General features: G+C 52.2%; 2 protein-coding genes across 4 annotated transcripts in view; both read left to right on the top strand.

Annotated features, from left to right (window-relative positions):
* The window catches only part of LOC137364714 (uncharacterized), a 76,067-nt gene extending 67,887 nt beyond the window's left edge, over positions 1–8,180 (top strand). Inside the window, exon 5 of the mRNA XM_068027750.1 lies at positions 5,294–8,180. Within this exon, the coding sequence (XP_067883851.1) occupies positions 5,294–5,652 (359 nt within the window). The 3' untranslated portion in view covers positions 5,653–8,180. The remainder of the gene's footprint in view (positions 1–5,293) is intronic.
* The window catches only part of LOC137364713 (G protein-activated inward rectifier potassium channel 3-like), a 30,061-nt gene continuing 22,834 nt past the window's right edge, over positions 8,173–15,399 (top strand). Inside the window, exons 1-2 of one of the 3 annotated variants that reach the window (XM_068027746.1) lie at positions 8,173–10,252; positions 14,383–14,435. The gene's annotated coding sequence lies outside the window, so the exon portion shown is untranslated. Of the gene's footprint in view, positions 10,253–14,289; positions 14,436–15,399 lie in introns of all 3 variants that reach the window. The other 2 variants (XM_068027745.1, XM_068027749.1) reach the window with 2 other exon arrangements.

Here is a 15,399-nt window from a genome sequence, read left to right as displayed (position 1 = left end):
CTGCGCGCATCCTCGCTGGACGGATCCGGAGAGAACAACGCACTGTAATAAGTCCGGACCAGGAGGCCCATTCCCTCCGGATCCGTGATGGAGGATCCGTCGTCGGCCAGCAGCTCGACGAGCTGCTTACGGACCCCCCGCCATTTTTCCAGCGAGTAGAAGAAGGGAGAGGCGCGGTCCAAATCTTCCAGGATCTGGATCCGCGACCTCACGTACGCGCCTCGGGACCCTATGAGCTGCAGGTCCCTCAGCGCGCCCTTCTTCTCTTTGTACGCCTGCCACAGAGCCGGGTCCGCGACGGCATGACCGAGGCGGGACTCCAAGTCGAGCACCTCCCTCTCAAGGCGCCCGATCTCGGCTTCCCGCCTCTTGGTCGACCCCTTCGCGTACTCCTGACAGAAGACGCGGATGTGAGTCTTGCCCACATCCCACCATAGCCGAAAGGAGGGGAAGCCCCCCTGCTTCCTTCTCCAGTCGGCCCAGAATCGACAGAACGAGTCCCGAAATCGCACGTCCTCCAGCAGCTGGTTGTTAAAGTGCCAGTACGCGGACCCCGCCCGCGTGCGGAGCAGAGTGAACTCCGCCCACACCAGGCGGTGGTCCGAGCACGGCACCAGCCGCATGGAGGCCGCCGAAACGCGGGAGACGTACGCCTGCGAAATGTAGAGGCGGTCGATTCGCGACCCCCCTCCTCCAGACCTCCACCTGAAGGCGCTGGAGTCGGGATGGAGATTCCGCCAGACGTCCACCAAGTTAAGGGAGCTGATCAGTCCCCTCAACTTCTCCACCGACGCTTGGCCGCGCTGGGGACCGGAGCGATCCCCCACCTCGAGGGTGCAGTTAAAATCCCCCCCGAGGATGATACACTCGCCGCTATCGATGGAGCTCAAGAGAGCGGACACTTCTTCAAAGAAGCGCGCTTGCAACGCGCCGGGCCTGGGCGCGTACACGTTCACAAAGTGGAGCGGCACGCTACCCAGGCGAACGGCGAGGTGGAGCAAGCGGCCCGGCACTAGCTCCTTGACCCCCAAGATCTCCGGCTGAAAAGTCGGGGCCAACAAGATAGCCACCCCACTAGAAATAGGGGTGAGGTGACTCATGTAGACCCCACCCTGCCACTCCAGGAGCCAGGTGGCTTCGTCTCCCGGAACGGTGTGGGTTTCCTGCAGAAAGCTCACCGCGTATCTCCCTTCCCTAAGGACTGAGAGATTGTGAAATCTGCGGTGAGCCCCTCTGCTGCCGTTGATGTTGAGGCTGGCTATGGTTATCTTCATGTCAAAGGTACTTAAAACCCGTCACCAACAGCTCACTGTGAGGAGGGAGTGGAAGTGCACCTGGCCCTCCACACCCCCAGCAACCCATTGAGGAACACATTAAAACGGCGCCTCTCAACCAGTTTCACGTCCGCGCGCTTGCCCGCTATCTTAAGGGCGGCACGGACGGACTGGATGATCAGCGCCAGATTCGACCAACGGTCGAGGGCCAGCTGAACTTTATTGCGGCAACCTCTGCAAGCCGCGAGGAAATCCCGGAGTTCCGGCGTGGGGATGAGAGGAGATTCGGTGGGAGGCACGAGGGACTCCACCACCTCACTGGCGATGGAATCAAGATCATCCTCCGTGCCCCGCACCGAATCCCCATCCTCCTCCGGGTCGTCACCGCCAGCGGCCGACACATCCACCACACACTGTGGGGCGGACGTCCCGGCTGCGCCAGCTGGTCCCGCCTCCGTCACGATCCCACCCCCAGGATCGATGGCGGAGGAGTCCTCTCTGGGTTCTATTGTGAAACTGGAGCCTGTAGGCACCAGCGGTTCAGGACCCCCCTCCACCTCCATCCCCAGGCCAATGAGTGGTCCAGGGGAGACAGAAGTTCCGGACTCCGGGAAACCAGCCGGAGCCGAGACTGGAGGCGGAGAGAGGAGGCCATCTCCCGCTCCGCCAGCACCCACAGGCCCAGCAGATGGGGCAGCATTCTCAGTTATAACTGGGTCGGGTGTCTCCTGGTTGGTGGTGGACTCCGGCTGGGAGGCCCGACCCTCTGGGGCCTCGCCCTCCCCTTCATTCAGGGCACCCGACCCAGTAGCATTGGCGGAATGGGCGGTTTCCCCAGGCTCCCCCACCACAAGCAGGGCCCCACTTACTCCTTCAGGAGGGGCCTCATGTACCGGGGCCATCCCCTCCCCTCCATCCTGAGGAATAGGGAGCTCCTGCCCGGACTTTGCAGCCTTGGTGGTGGCGGTAGGGGGAACCTGAGGACCAGAAACAGGAGGCAGCTCCCCTCCAACAGATGGGCCCTGCACCTCAGGGCCCTGTGTTATTTCTGTGGAGGGGTGCCTTCTCCTCTTTTTCGCACTTGGGCGCGGAGACTCAGAGACCTCCATGTCATCAGAGGCCTCCGCCTCCGCACCCTTTTTTCCCTTTTTAGTCACCCTGGGCCTGAGCCCAGCCCTGGGACAGGTGGATTCCATGGGAATGGGCTTTGGGCTGAGCTCAGGCTCGGGTTGAGTCAAAGTGTCCAGGGGACGCGCCTCATGATGTTTCTTTTTTCCCCGCGTCTTCCTTCCGCTCGGACGGACGCTCCCCTCCCCGCCAGAGGCTGTGAAAACCACAGCCTCCGGAACCGACTGAGCGGTGTCTGTTGGATCTGCGGGGGGAGTGGGAGGAGGTGCTGTGGAACCACTCTGGGCCGCCGAGGTGGAGCTAGCGGCCGGGAGGTTGGGGCAGTTCTTACGAACATGCCCCACCCCCTTGCAGACGTGGCACCGCGCTCCATCCGAGGTCCAGAATACGCGGTAGGCCGTCCCCTGAAACTCTATACTGAAGTGGCCCTCCAAGACCTCCTCCCGCGCCAGCTGCATGAATAGCTGGCGGCGGAAGGAGTAGACATGTCGGAGGCTGTGCTCCCGAAGACCAAGCGGGACTGGGGTGATCCCTGACCTCACCTCCCCCAGATGGTGTAGATGGGGGAGGAGGAGCTCATCAGGAATGAAGGGTGGGACGTTCGACAAGGTTACCCGATGTGCAGTGGCCCCCAGAGAGTCCACTGGCAGGAAAATCCCACCCACTGTGAGCCCTGTACTTAGGGCGAGGGACACAGCCCGCTCGGTCTTCAGGAAGAACACAGCCTTCCCATACATCTTTGAGGCTGCAACAATGGCCGAGGGGCCGACAACCACGGCCATTGCCTTAATACAAGCCTCAATAGTCATATTAGGATGGGTGTAACTCTTCACCCCATGCTTTGATGTTAAGATTTTAAATGGTGACGGGGCCACAGGAGCAGCTGTCGCAGCTGCTGCAGCATAGGAGGGCCCCGCCACCGGAGAGGACTGAGAAGTCATGGGGTGGAAGAGTTACAGGCACTTTGCTGAGAGAAAAAAAAAAGAAAAGAGCAAATACAATAAATCAAAAATGTAACACTTAAAGGATGTAGCACAGGGGAAGAGGCTGAGGGAGAGGAAGGCCAAGAGGAATCAGTCTTTGTTAGTATTGCACAAGTCTTGTAGCTGGTCTTCCAGTTGGGAGGGTGGGGTGATGTCTTCACCTGGGTCAGCTGTAAGCTGCCCAGGCACACGCCTCCTTCGATGTTCAGATAATAAGTCTCTTCACCTGGGCAGCTCCAGCTGTCCCAGGCTTAATAGTTGGGGTGGGGAGGGAGCTCCCTATCCAAAGATGTTAAACACAGGAGCTCCCTATTGAACAATACAGCCCCACCCAAGGTCTTCAGGTCTCTTCTTTCCCCACCCCCAACAATCAATGAAAAAGACTTTCAGTACCAAGCAAACTCACAAAAAGAGCTTCCAGTTCTTCCAGTTCTCTGCCTTCCTTCTTTTGTTGAAAATGTGGAAAAACCCTTCTTTCAGTCTCAGTCTCTCCCTCTTGCAGCAGTCACACAGCCTGCAGCCTCCAACCTGTCCACACAGCCACAGTCAGCTGCACCTCGTTGATGCACTCAGGCTCCCAAATCAGAGAGCAGCCAATCCCAGTGCTGTACCTGTCCTGGGAGTGTTTGATGGGGACAGTGTCGAGGGAGCTTTACTCTGTATCTAACCCCGTACTGTACCTGCCCTGGGAGTGTTTGATGGGGACAGTGTAGAGGGAGCTTTGCTCTGTATCTAACTCCGTACTGTACCTGTCCTGGGAGTGTTTGATGGGGACAGTGTAGAGGGAGCTTTACTCTCTATCTAACCCCGTACTGTACCTATCCTGGGAGTGTTTGATGGGGACAGTGTAGAGGGAGCTTCACTCTGTATCTAACCCCGTACTGTACCTGTCCTGGGAGTGTTTGATGGGGACAGTGTCGAGGGAGCTTTACTCTGTATCTAACCCCGTTTTTTTTTTACAAGGTGACCTTTATACCCCAGGCCCCTTTTATATTTTTCACATCGAGGGGGCCTTTATCTCTCAGGCCCCCTTTATGTACATATTTACAGTTTTAAAATAACTTTATTAAAACAGATAAATAAACAAAAAAAAAAAAAACTCAAATTAAAATGCCATTCTCGGCGTCGACGATGCACTCCAGTCCCTGCGGTGCCCACCGGTCGCGGAAGGCCTCAAGCGTACCGGCGGACACCGCATGCTCCTTTTCCAGGGACACCCGGGCGCGAACGTAACCGCGGAAGAGGGGCAGGCAATCGGGGAGGACGGAACCCCCGACGGCCCGCAACCTGGACCTGTGAATTGCCACCTTGGCCAGGCCCAGGAGCAGACCGACGAGGAGATCCTCCTCCCGGCCCAAGCCCCTCCGCACCGGGTGCCCAAAGATCAGGAGCGTGGGACTGAAGTGCAGCCAGAATTTGAGGAGCAGCCCCTTCAGATACTCAAATAGGGGCTGCAACCTCGCACACTCCATATAAATGTGGAACACGGACTCGTCCAGGCCGCAGAAAGTACAGGTGTCCTGGGAGTCCGTGAACCTACTTAAAAGCCTATTGCTGTACCTGTCCTGGGAGTGTTTGATGAATACTCTGCATCCGGGCCTGTGTAGGCCCCTGAATATTTTTGTCTCCAGGTCCCACTCAACGCCTGTAAAATTTTGTCCTGTTCACTGCAGGGAACGATCCTGGGTTGTACTTCTGTGTAACAGGCAGTTACAGGATTTTGGTGGGACTACACCTGGAGCACTGGGTATAGTTTTGATCTCAGTACCTGAGGAAGGATGCACTTGCTCTGGAGGGGGTGCAATGATGGTTCACTAGACTGATTCCCGGGATGAGAGGGCTGTCCTATGTGGAGAGATTGAGTAGAATGGGTCAGTATTCTCTGGATCTTTCCTCTTTGCCTCACAGGAGAAGAAGGAATTTACTCCGATTTGAACGATCTGACCTCTGGAATGCAACCTATCCCTCAAGAGCAGGCCGAAGCTGGGACCAAAGGCGGATGGAAGGAGGCCGGGCCTAGCGGCTCCTCAGACCTGAGCGAGGAGGCCAAGGCTGGACCGAGTTCTGGCCCAAGCCTGCGGAGTCAGGCCAAGGCTGGCCCTAGATCCCCTGAGGAGGCGACAAGTCAGGAACCGAAATACACCTCGCTGAAGGAACAATCTCAGGATGAGGGTGATCAATGTCTCAGACCACAGGGCTCTGAGAGTCAAGGTGTGGCCACTTATTCAGCAGCGGCTGAAGAAGTGACAATTCAGGCATCACCATAAGGCAGCAAGCAGGGATTCAGAAGTGAGACAATTAGAATAAAACCCGGGTATCTGTTATTCTATATATAAACCACCCTGAACCCCTCTATTAGATTCCAGTCTGTAACTCACTCCCGGGTATCTGTTATTCTATATATAAACCACCCTGAACCCCTCGATTAGATTCCAGTCTGTAACTCACTCCCGGGTATCTGTTATTCTATATATAAACCACCCTGAACCCCTCGATTAGATTCCAGTCTGTAACTCACTCCCGGGTATCTGTTATTCTATATATAAACCACCCTGAACCCCTCGATTAGATTCCAGTCTGTAACTCACTCCCGGGTATCTGTTATTCTATATATAAACCACCCTGAACTCCTCGATTAGATTCCAGTCTGTAACTCACTCCCGGGTATCTGTTATTCTATATATAAACCACCCTGAATCCCTCGATTAGATTCCAGTCTGTAACTCACTCCCGGGTATCTGTTATTCTATATATAAACCACCCTGAACCTCACGATTAGATTCCAGTCTGTAACTCACTCCCGGGTATCTGTTATTCTATATATAAACCACACTGAACCCCTCGATTAGATTCCAGTCTGTAACTCACTCCCGGGTATCTGTTATTCTATATATAAACCACCCTGAACCTCACGATTAGATTCCAGTCTGTAACTCACTCCCGGGTATCTGTTATTCTATATATAAACCACCCCGAACCCCTCGATTAGATTCCAGTCTGTAACTCACTCCCGGGTATCTGTTATTCTATATATAAACCACCCTGAACTCCTCGATTAGATTCCAGCCTGTAACTCACTCCCGGGTATCTGTTATTCTTTCTATAAACCACCCTGAACCCCTCGATTAGATTCCAGTCTGTAACTCACTCCCGGGTATCTGTTATTCTATATATAAACCCCCCTGAACCCCTCGATTAGATTCCAGTCTGTAACTCACTCCCGGGTATTTGTTATTCTATATATAAACCACCCTGAACCCCTCGATTAGATTCCAGTCTGTAACTCACTCCCGGGTATCTGTTATTCTATATATAAACCCCCCTGAACCCCTCGATTAGATTCCAGTCTGTAACTCACTCCCGGGTATCTGTTATTCTATATATAAACCACCCTGAACCCCTCGATTAGATTCCAGTCTGTAACTCACTCCCGGGTATCTGTTATTCTATATATAAACCATCCCAGACCCCTCGACTCGATTCCAGTCTGTAACTCACTCCCGGGTATCTGTTATTCTATATATAAACCCCCCTGAACCCCTCGATTAGATTCCAGTCTGTAACTCACTCCCGGGTATCTGTTATTCTATATATAAACCATCCCAGACCCCTCGACTCGATTCCAGTCTGTAACTCACTCCCGGGTATCTGTTATTCTATATATAAACCACTCTGAACCCCTCGATTAGATTCCAGTCTGTAACTCACTCCCGGGTACCTGTTATTCTATATATAAACCATCCCAGACCCCTCGATTAGATTCCAGTCTGTATCTCACTTCTGGGGTATGTACCTCAATATTATTTTGTGCACAGCAAGATCCCAGCAATGCCCTATTCAAGCCAAAACCAGCTAATTTCTACAAAGCTCCTCATTTAGAATTTATTGCAGTTTTGAGTTTATTTTCACGCTGTCAGTGTTTCTCTCACACCCTGTTTTTCTCACCGTATCTCCCTGTTTCTCTCTCTCTCCGTCTTTTTCTCTTTCTGTTTTTCGATGTTGATTCAAATCCCACTTGAGAGATTTGAGCCCCATAATCCAGGTCTGCATTCCCTGTGCCAGTACTGAGGGAGTGCCGCATTGTTGGAGGGTCAGTACTGAGAGAATGCTGCACTGTCGGGGGGGTCAGTACTGAGGGAGTGCCGCATTGTTGGAGGGTCAGTACTGAGAGAATGCTGCACTGTCGGGGGGGTCAGTACTGAGGGAGTGCCGCACTGTTGGAGGGTCAGTACTGAGAGAGTGCCGCACTGTTGGAGGGTCACTACTGAGGGAGTGCTGCACTGTCGGAGGGTCAGTACTGAGAGAGTGCTGCACTGTCGGAGGGTCAGTATTGAGGGAGTGTCGCACTGTCGGAGGGCCAGTACTGAGAGAGTGCCGCACTGTTGGAGGGTCACTACTGAGGGAGTGCCGCACTGTTGGAGGGTCACTACTGAGGGAGTGTCGCACTGTCGGAGGGCCAGTACTGAGGGAGTGCCGCACTGTCGGAGGGTCAGTACAGAGGGAGTGCCGCACTGTCGGAGGGTCAGTACAGAGGGAATGCCGCACTGTCGGAGGGTCAGTACAGAGGGAGTGCCGCACTGTCGGAGGGTCAGTACTGAGGGAGTGCCGCACTGTCGGCGGGTCAGTACTGAGGGAGTGCCGCACTGTCGGCGGGTCAGTACTGAGAGAGTGCCGCTCTGTTGGAGGTGCCGTTTTTCTGATGAGACATTAAACCGAGGCCCCCGTCTACCCTCTCCGGTGGATGTAAAAGATCCCATGGCCACTATTGGAAGAAGGGCCGGTGGGGGGGGTGTGAGGGGGTTGTGGGTGGGAGGGTGAGTTCTCCCTGGTGTCCTGGGGCCAAGATTTATCCCTCAACCAACATCACTGAAAAACAGATGATCTGGGTCATTATCACACGGCTGTGCGTGGGATCTTGCTGTGCACAAAATGGCTGCCCCATTATCTCCATGACAAAGGTGAGCACACTTCAAACAGTCTTTTGTCGGCTGTGTGACTCTTTGGGGTCTGCTGAGGTGGTGAAAGGTGTTGGGTTTTGCTTGTATCACAGGCAATGTCTTTTATCAATGACATTAAATCGGCTTTCAATCTGCCTGTTTAAATGAGGGACGGAAATCACATTTTATCGTCGTGTCTGCACAGAAATGATGTGAAACACTGGTTCAGCCTCGACGGGAGTATTGTGTCTATTTCTGGGCATCACACTTTCAGACGATTGTGAAGGGGTGAGAGAGAGAGTGCAGGGGAGATTCCCGAGAATGGATGCAGAGTCGAGGGGCGTCCGTTCCCTGGAGAGGTTGGAGAAGCCGGGGGGGGGCTGTTCTCTGCAGAGAAGATTAAGAGGAGATTTGACCGAGGACACCGATTCAAGGTGTTTGGCAAAAGAACCACAGACGACAGGAGGAAAGGCTTTTTCACGTAGCGAGTGGTTCGGATCTGGAATGCACTGCCTGAGAGTGTAGCGGAGGCAGGTTCAATCGAGGCTTTCAAACAAGAATTGGATAATCTGAAGAGAAAAGATAAACAGGGCTATGGGGAAAGTCAAGGGGGTGGGGACCAGCTGAGTTGCTCTTGTGAAGGACTGAAGGGTGGGAGCTGTCCATCAAAGCCATAATTGTCATTGAAACGTTCAACAGCGACGAGAATGACAACACTCCAGTTGAGGTCAGAGCAGTGTTTGATGAAGGGTTCACCATAATCTCCTGGCTTTTGTACGCTGTGCTTCTATTAGTAGATCCCAGGATCCCGTCAGTATTTTTAACAGCCTTTTCAACCTGTCCTGCCTCCGTCGAAGATCTGTGTCTATGAAACCGCCCAGTGCCTCTGCTCCTGCACCCCCTTTACAACTCCGTTCTGCTCGCCTCTCCTCATACTTCCATTTTTAAGATTCTCTTCCTTGTGGACAAACACCTCCCTGACCCTCCCTATCTCTGTAACTTCCTCCAGCCTCTACAACCCTCCCTATCTCTGTAACTACCTCCAGCCCCGACAGCCCTCCCTATCTCTGTAACCTCCTCCAGCTCCTTCAACTCTCCCTATCTCTATAACCTCCTCCAGCCCCTACAACCCTCCTTATCTCTGTAACCACCTCCAGACGCTACAACCCTCCCTATCTCTGTAACCTCCTCCAGCCTCTACAACCCTCCCTATCTCTGTAACCACCTCCAGCCTCTACAACCCTCCCTATCTCTGTAACCTCCTCCAGCCCCTACAACCCTCCCTATCTCTGTAACCTCCTCCAGCCCCGACAACCCTCCCTATCTCTGTAACTTCCTCCAGCCCTACAACCCTCCGAGATCTCTGCTTTCCTCCAATCCCGGCCTCTTGAACATTCCCCGATTTCCATCGCTCCACCATTGGCGGCCGTGCCTTCAGCTGCCTGGGGCCCTGAGCTCTGCAGTTCCCTCCCTAAACCTCTCCACCTCTCTCTCTCTCTCTCTCTCGCTCTCTCTCTCTCTCTCATCCTTTTAGACGCTCCCTCTTTCACCGAGCTTATGGTCACCTGTCCTGAATATCTCCTCGTGTGGCACAGTGTTGAATGCTGCTTGATAACACTCCTGTGAAGGGGTGCGGGATGTTTTACCAATTATTATAAGTTTGCTATTGTGACAGGATTTGCTGAATAAACTCGTGGATGATGAATCTCACTGTGTCAAGCGCCTTTTCGATATGTTAACATCACAGTCCAAAGAGATACCAACAGAAAAGAGATTCTCTGGGACGAGAAGGGGCTTTCTAAATAATTCACTCACGGGGCCCATCCCTAATTGCCCTTGACAACTGAGTGTCTTTCGAGGCCATCGCAGAGGGCAGTCAAGAGTCACCCACATTGCCTGTGGATCTGGAGTCACATGTAGGCCAGACCAGGTAAGGACGGCAGATTTCCCTCCCTCAAGGACATGAGTGAACCCGATGGGTTTTTACGACAATCGATGATAGTTTCGTGGTCACCATTACTGAGAATAACTTTCAATTCTGGATTTATTAACCAATTTGAATTCAAATTCCCTCAGCCGCCATGTTGGGATTCTGGATTACTAGCCCAGTAACATAACCACTATGTGACATTCATGACCAAAATGACAGCCACATGTTGCACAGACTCGGCCTGTATTCTCTCAAGTCTAGATGATGAAGGGATGATCTAAGCGAGGGGTGCAGGGTGATTAAAGGATTCGATAGGGTAGATAGAGAGAAACGATTTCCTCTGGTTGGCGGGCTGGGTGCGGGACAAGGGGACAGAACCTTAAAACCCGAGCCAGACCATTCAGGGATGATGTCAAGAAGCACTTTGTTACGACCAGGTGAGAAAGGTGTCTAGGGGTCATTTACTATCTTTACCTGGTCTTCTTGTAACAGGGTTTAATTTTAAACACACCGTGTTTTGAACTTCCCCTTTTGTGAATCTTTGTTCACAGCTTTCCAATCACAAGGCAAAGAAATGAGCACACTGGGTTTTCTTAGCTTTAAAGAAGAAAAGTGAAATTTTCTTAAAACTTAAACTTAAACTCTAATACGGGTAACGCCTACAGATATACAACACTTGCGTGCACATGCGATATACACATGCAGATAGGGACACAAAAGAGTAGAAGAAAAATAAAATGGAGAGGCTTGAGGCAGTCTCTAAAGGGGGGGGGGGGGGGTTTCTCGTTACTGTTTCTGTGTTTCCAGCTCGTCATGGAGTCCTGGATTGTAGACAGCTGTTACTTTTAATTGGGGCCCAGTATTCTTCTTCAACCTTGTTCACTGTTGGAGACTTCTCTCTCTCAGGGTTCGTGTGTCTTCAATGGTTTCTGAAGCTGGTGAGAGCGAGATGAGAGCAGACAGGAGAGAGGTCTTCTCAGTCCGGGAGAAAACAGCTTTCTCAGTTCAAGTTCCCTGTTGGAAGTTCAAATTAACAAAAAAATTCCAATAGTCAGTCAGTCATGTGACCAAACTGGCCTGACCACATCTGTTAGTGTATTCAGCCATCTTCGCAGTTAACTTGGAATGCTAGCCTTTCCACCTTTAATGTCTGGTAATCAAAAGTCCATTGTGGATTAAGTTGGAGCAGGGAATAGCCCCTTTGTCCTTTTGGAGTACTGTCTGTTGATATGCTAATGTCTCTCTCCAGTCAAAGTCTCCAATTGTTTTTTAAAGCAAGTTCTTCCTTCACCATCAGTTTAAAATCAATGTTTATGTGGTGAAATTAATTTTCCTCATTCTTGGCAGGTGGGGAGTTTGTCTGACAGCTTCCTGACACAAAGGGGAGCAGAAATCTGGGAATTCTCCGCCTCCCCCCCCCCCCCCCTCACCCTTCCCCAGAAATGTGCTCGACGCTGGAGATTTAGCGGAAACTTCACAACTGTGACGGATAAATTTGGCTTGGTTTAAGGGGATGAGCGGGTTACAGAACCAGGGTGGGTGGATGGAGGTCGGATGCACATCGGCCATGATCTAATTCGCAGGTGGAACAGGTTCAAGAGGGGCTGAATGGCCTCCTCCTCTTCCTGTGTGCCAGGCTCGAGAGGGTCTGAATGGCCTCCTCCTCTTCCTGTGTACCAGGCTCGAGAGGGGCTGAATGGCCTCCTCCTCTTCCTGTGTACCAGGCTCGAGAGGGGCTGAATGGCCTCCTCCTCTTCCTGTGTACCAGGCTCGAGAGGGGCTGAATGGCCTCCTCCTCTTCCTGTGTACCAGGCTCCAAAGGGGAAAAATGACTGGTGCGGTGATGCCAGGACATTTGGTGCCGAGATTCTCTGTGTGCGGTCATACACTGGCGGGACATCGAGGGGGCCGCATTTGCCGTCCTCTGGCGCCCTCGCCAGACAGTGAGCCCGCTCCGCCCGGTTCCCTCCACAATCGCAGCGGGAAGCCGGAGGGAACCAATCCCAGGCTGACCCCGCAAAGCCATCGATGATCCCGGTGAATCGTGCTCTCTGTGTTGAGGTCCTCCCCGCTGTGGTTCCCATCACAGCGCCCCCACCCCCACCCCCCCCACCACTACCCCCCCACCTCCCCCCCACCCCACCCCATCCTCAGCTGTACCAGGTTAAGAGAAGCCGTGAAGCTGCAGCGATCAGCACTGGCCTCGCGATCTGCCGAAATGGCCCACAATCCCTGCCTGCTGAGATGACCCTCTCACCAAAATGGCGGTCAGAGGTCACTGCCAGTCTCCAGCGCGTGTGTCACAGATACTGATTCGGAGATGAAAAGGTCTGCAGGACCCTGCAGAGAATTTTGAGAGGAGGGGGAGATATATAAATATATATATAAATATATATATACAGAGAGAGAGACACACACAGAGATAGAGAGAGAGACAGAGACAGAGACAGAGAGTGAGACACACACACAGATAGAGAGAGAGAGACATAGACAGAGACAGAGAGATAGAGACACACAGAGATAGAGAGAGAGAGAGACAGAGAGAGAGAGAGAGAAACAGAGACAGAGAGATAGAGACACACACAGAGAGATAGAGACACACAGAGATAGAGAGAGAGACAGAGAGATAGAGACACACAGAGAGACACAGAGAGAGACACACGCAGAGAGATAGAGACAGAGAGACACACGCAGAGAGAGAGACACACAGAGAGATAGAGAGAGAGAGACACAGAGAGATAGAGAGAGAGACAGAGATAGAGAGACAGAGACAGAAACAGAGAGAGACAGAGACAGAAACTGAGATAGAGAGAGAGAGACAGAGACAGAAACTGAGATAGAGAGAGACACACACACAGACAGAGTGATAGAGAGAGACACGCACACACAGACAGAGTGATAGAGAGAGAGACACACAGATAGAGAGATAGAGAGAGACACACACAGACAGAAAGAGAGACACAGCGAGAGAGAAACAGGGAGACAGGGAGAGAGAGACAGGGAGAGAGAGAGAGAGAGTCAGAGACAGAGCCAGAGATAGATAGCGAGAGAGAGAGACACACAGACAGAGAGAGACACACACACAGACAGATAGATAGAGACACACAGACAGATAGAGAGAGAGAGAGAGACACACAGACAGAGAAAGAGATAGAGAGGCACAGCGAGAGAGAAACAGAGATAGAAAGAGAAAGAAACAGAGATAGGGAGAGAGACAGAGAGATAGAGATAGGGAGAGAGAGAGACTGAGGGACAGAGAGGGACGAACGGAGAGAGAGACACACACAGACAGATGGAGAGAGTGACACAGACAGAAACAGAGAGATAGAGAGAGAGAGAAACACACATACAGAGAAACAGCGAGAGAAACAGAGAGATAGAGATACACAAAGAGAGGGAGGGAGGGAGAGGGACAGAGAGAGAGAGAGAGACAGAGCAGGATAAAGATAGAGACAGAGAGAGAGAGAGATGGAGAGACAGCGAGAGAGACGGAGTCAGAGAGACAGAAACCGAGAGAGGGGGAGAGAGCGAGACAGCAAGAGAGACAGAGTGGGATAGAGATAGAGACAGAGAAACAGAGATGGAGAGACAGAGCGAGAGACAGAGAGACAGAGAGAGTAGCATGGAGATAGCGAGGGAGACATAGAGTGAGACAGAGTGATAGACAGGGATAGACACAGACAGAGAGACAGAGACATAGAGACATAGAGAAAGAGAGGCAGAGAGATAGACAGGCAGAGAGAAAGAGAGAGAGATGGAGAGGGGCAGAGAGAGGCACAGAGAAAGACAGAGACAGTGAGAGAGAGAAAGATAATGGTGGAGAGAGAGGCAGAGAGAGAGAGAACGAGATAACGGCGGTGAGAGAGAGGCAGCAATGCGTCAGCAGGGAGGTGAGGAGGGATTCTGACGCCTGGATCTTTGCAGCACATCTCTGTTCAGGCGTCTCCTTCATGCTGCGTTGGCTGAACTGATTTCCTTGCGCTGCCTGAACCTACCACTTTGTCTCCTCTGACGGCCTCTGCTATTGTTGTTGTCAGCGAGCAGAATCGGACTGCCAGCTGCTGGGGCTGCAGCAGCCGTGACCTGGGTGGTCTTCGGTGTTTCCCAGCTGCTGCTTCATGTATTCGCAGGCCAGCAAGACAGGGAGCAGGATCTGATCCCGGGAACACGCTGGGAATATTGGGTGAGCTGTTTGGCTTGAATTTTGTTTAACGATGGGAAACCGAAGTAGGAAACTGATTCTCCCCTTGGGGCTACTGTTCTCTTGGATTGTACAAGAGAATTCCGTTTACTGCTCACCATGTGTGTGTGTGTGTCTCCCTGTGTTTGACATAGAGTACAGAAGGAGGCCATTCGGCCCATCGAGTCCGTGCCAGCTCTCTGTATATCAATCCAGTCAGTCCCGCTCCCCCGCTCGATCCCCGTCGCCTGTAAGTTTTTTCTGTCAATTTCCCATCCAATTTCCTTTTGAAATCATTGTCTCCACTTCCACCACTCTCGTAGGCAGAGAGTTCCAGGTCATCACCACTCACTGTGTAAAAAAGTTCTTCCTCACATCCCCCCCCTGTATCTCTGACCCTAAACCATCAATCTGTGTCTCCTAGTCCTTGTACCATCAGTTAATGGGAACAGCTTCTCCTTTGTCTAACTTATCGAAACCTCTCATAATCTTGTACACCTCGGTCAAATCTCCCCTCAATCTCCTTTACTCCCAGGGGAACAGTCCCAGCTTTTCCAACCTAACCACATTTCAGGTTTCCGAGTGTGTGAGTATTTCTGTGTGCGAGTCTGTGTGCATGTCTGCGAGTATCTGTGTCAGTCTGTCCGTGTGTGCTTGTGTTTGTCACTGCGTGTGTGGGTGTATATCTGTGTGTGTGTGTGTATCTGCTCAGGTGTGTGTGGATACCTGTGCGTACTTGAGTTTGTCATTGTGCGTGTTTATCTGTGTCTGTGAGTTTGTGTGTGTGCATCTGTGTGTGAACTTCTCTATGTGTGTGGGTTTGTGTGTGCATCTGTGTGTGAACTTCTCTATGTGTGTGAGTTTGTGTGTGTGTATCTGTGTGTGAACTTCTCTGTGTGTGAGTTTGTGTGTGCATCTGTGTGTGGACTTCTCTATGTGTGTGAGTTTGCGTGTGTGCATCTGTGTG

Source organism: Heterodontus francisci, unplaced genomic scaffold (assembly GCF_036365525.1).
Source record: "Heterodontus francisci isolate sHetFra1 unplaced genomic scaffold, sHetFra1.hap1 HAP1_SCAFFOLD_549, whole genome shotgun sequence".
In the NCBI taxonomy this organism is placed as follows: domain Eukaryota; kingdom Metazoa; phylum Chordata; class Chondrichthyes; order Heterodontiformes; family Heterodontidae; genus Heterodontus; species Heterodontus francisci.
Note: the sequence above shows the minus strand (reverse complement) of the source record. Positions and strands in the feature narration are given on the sequence as shown.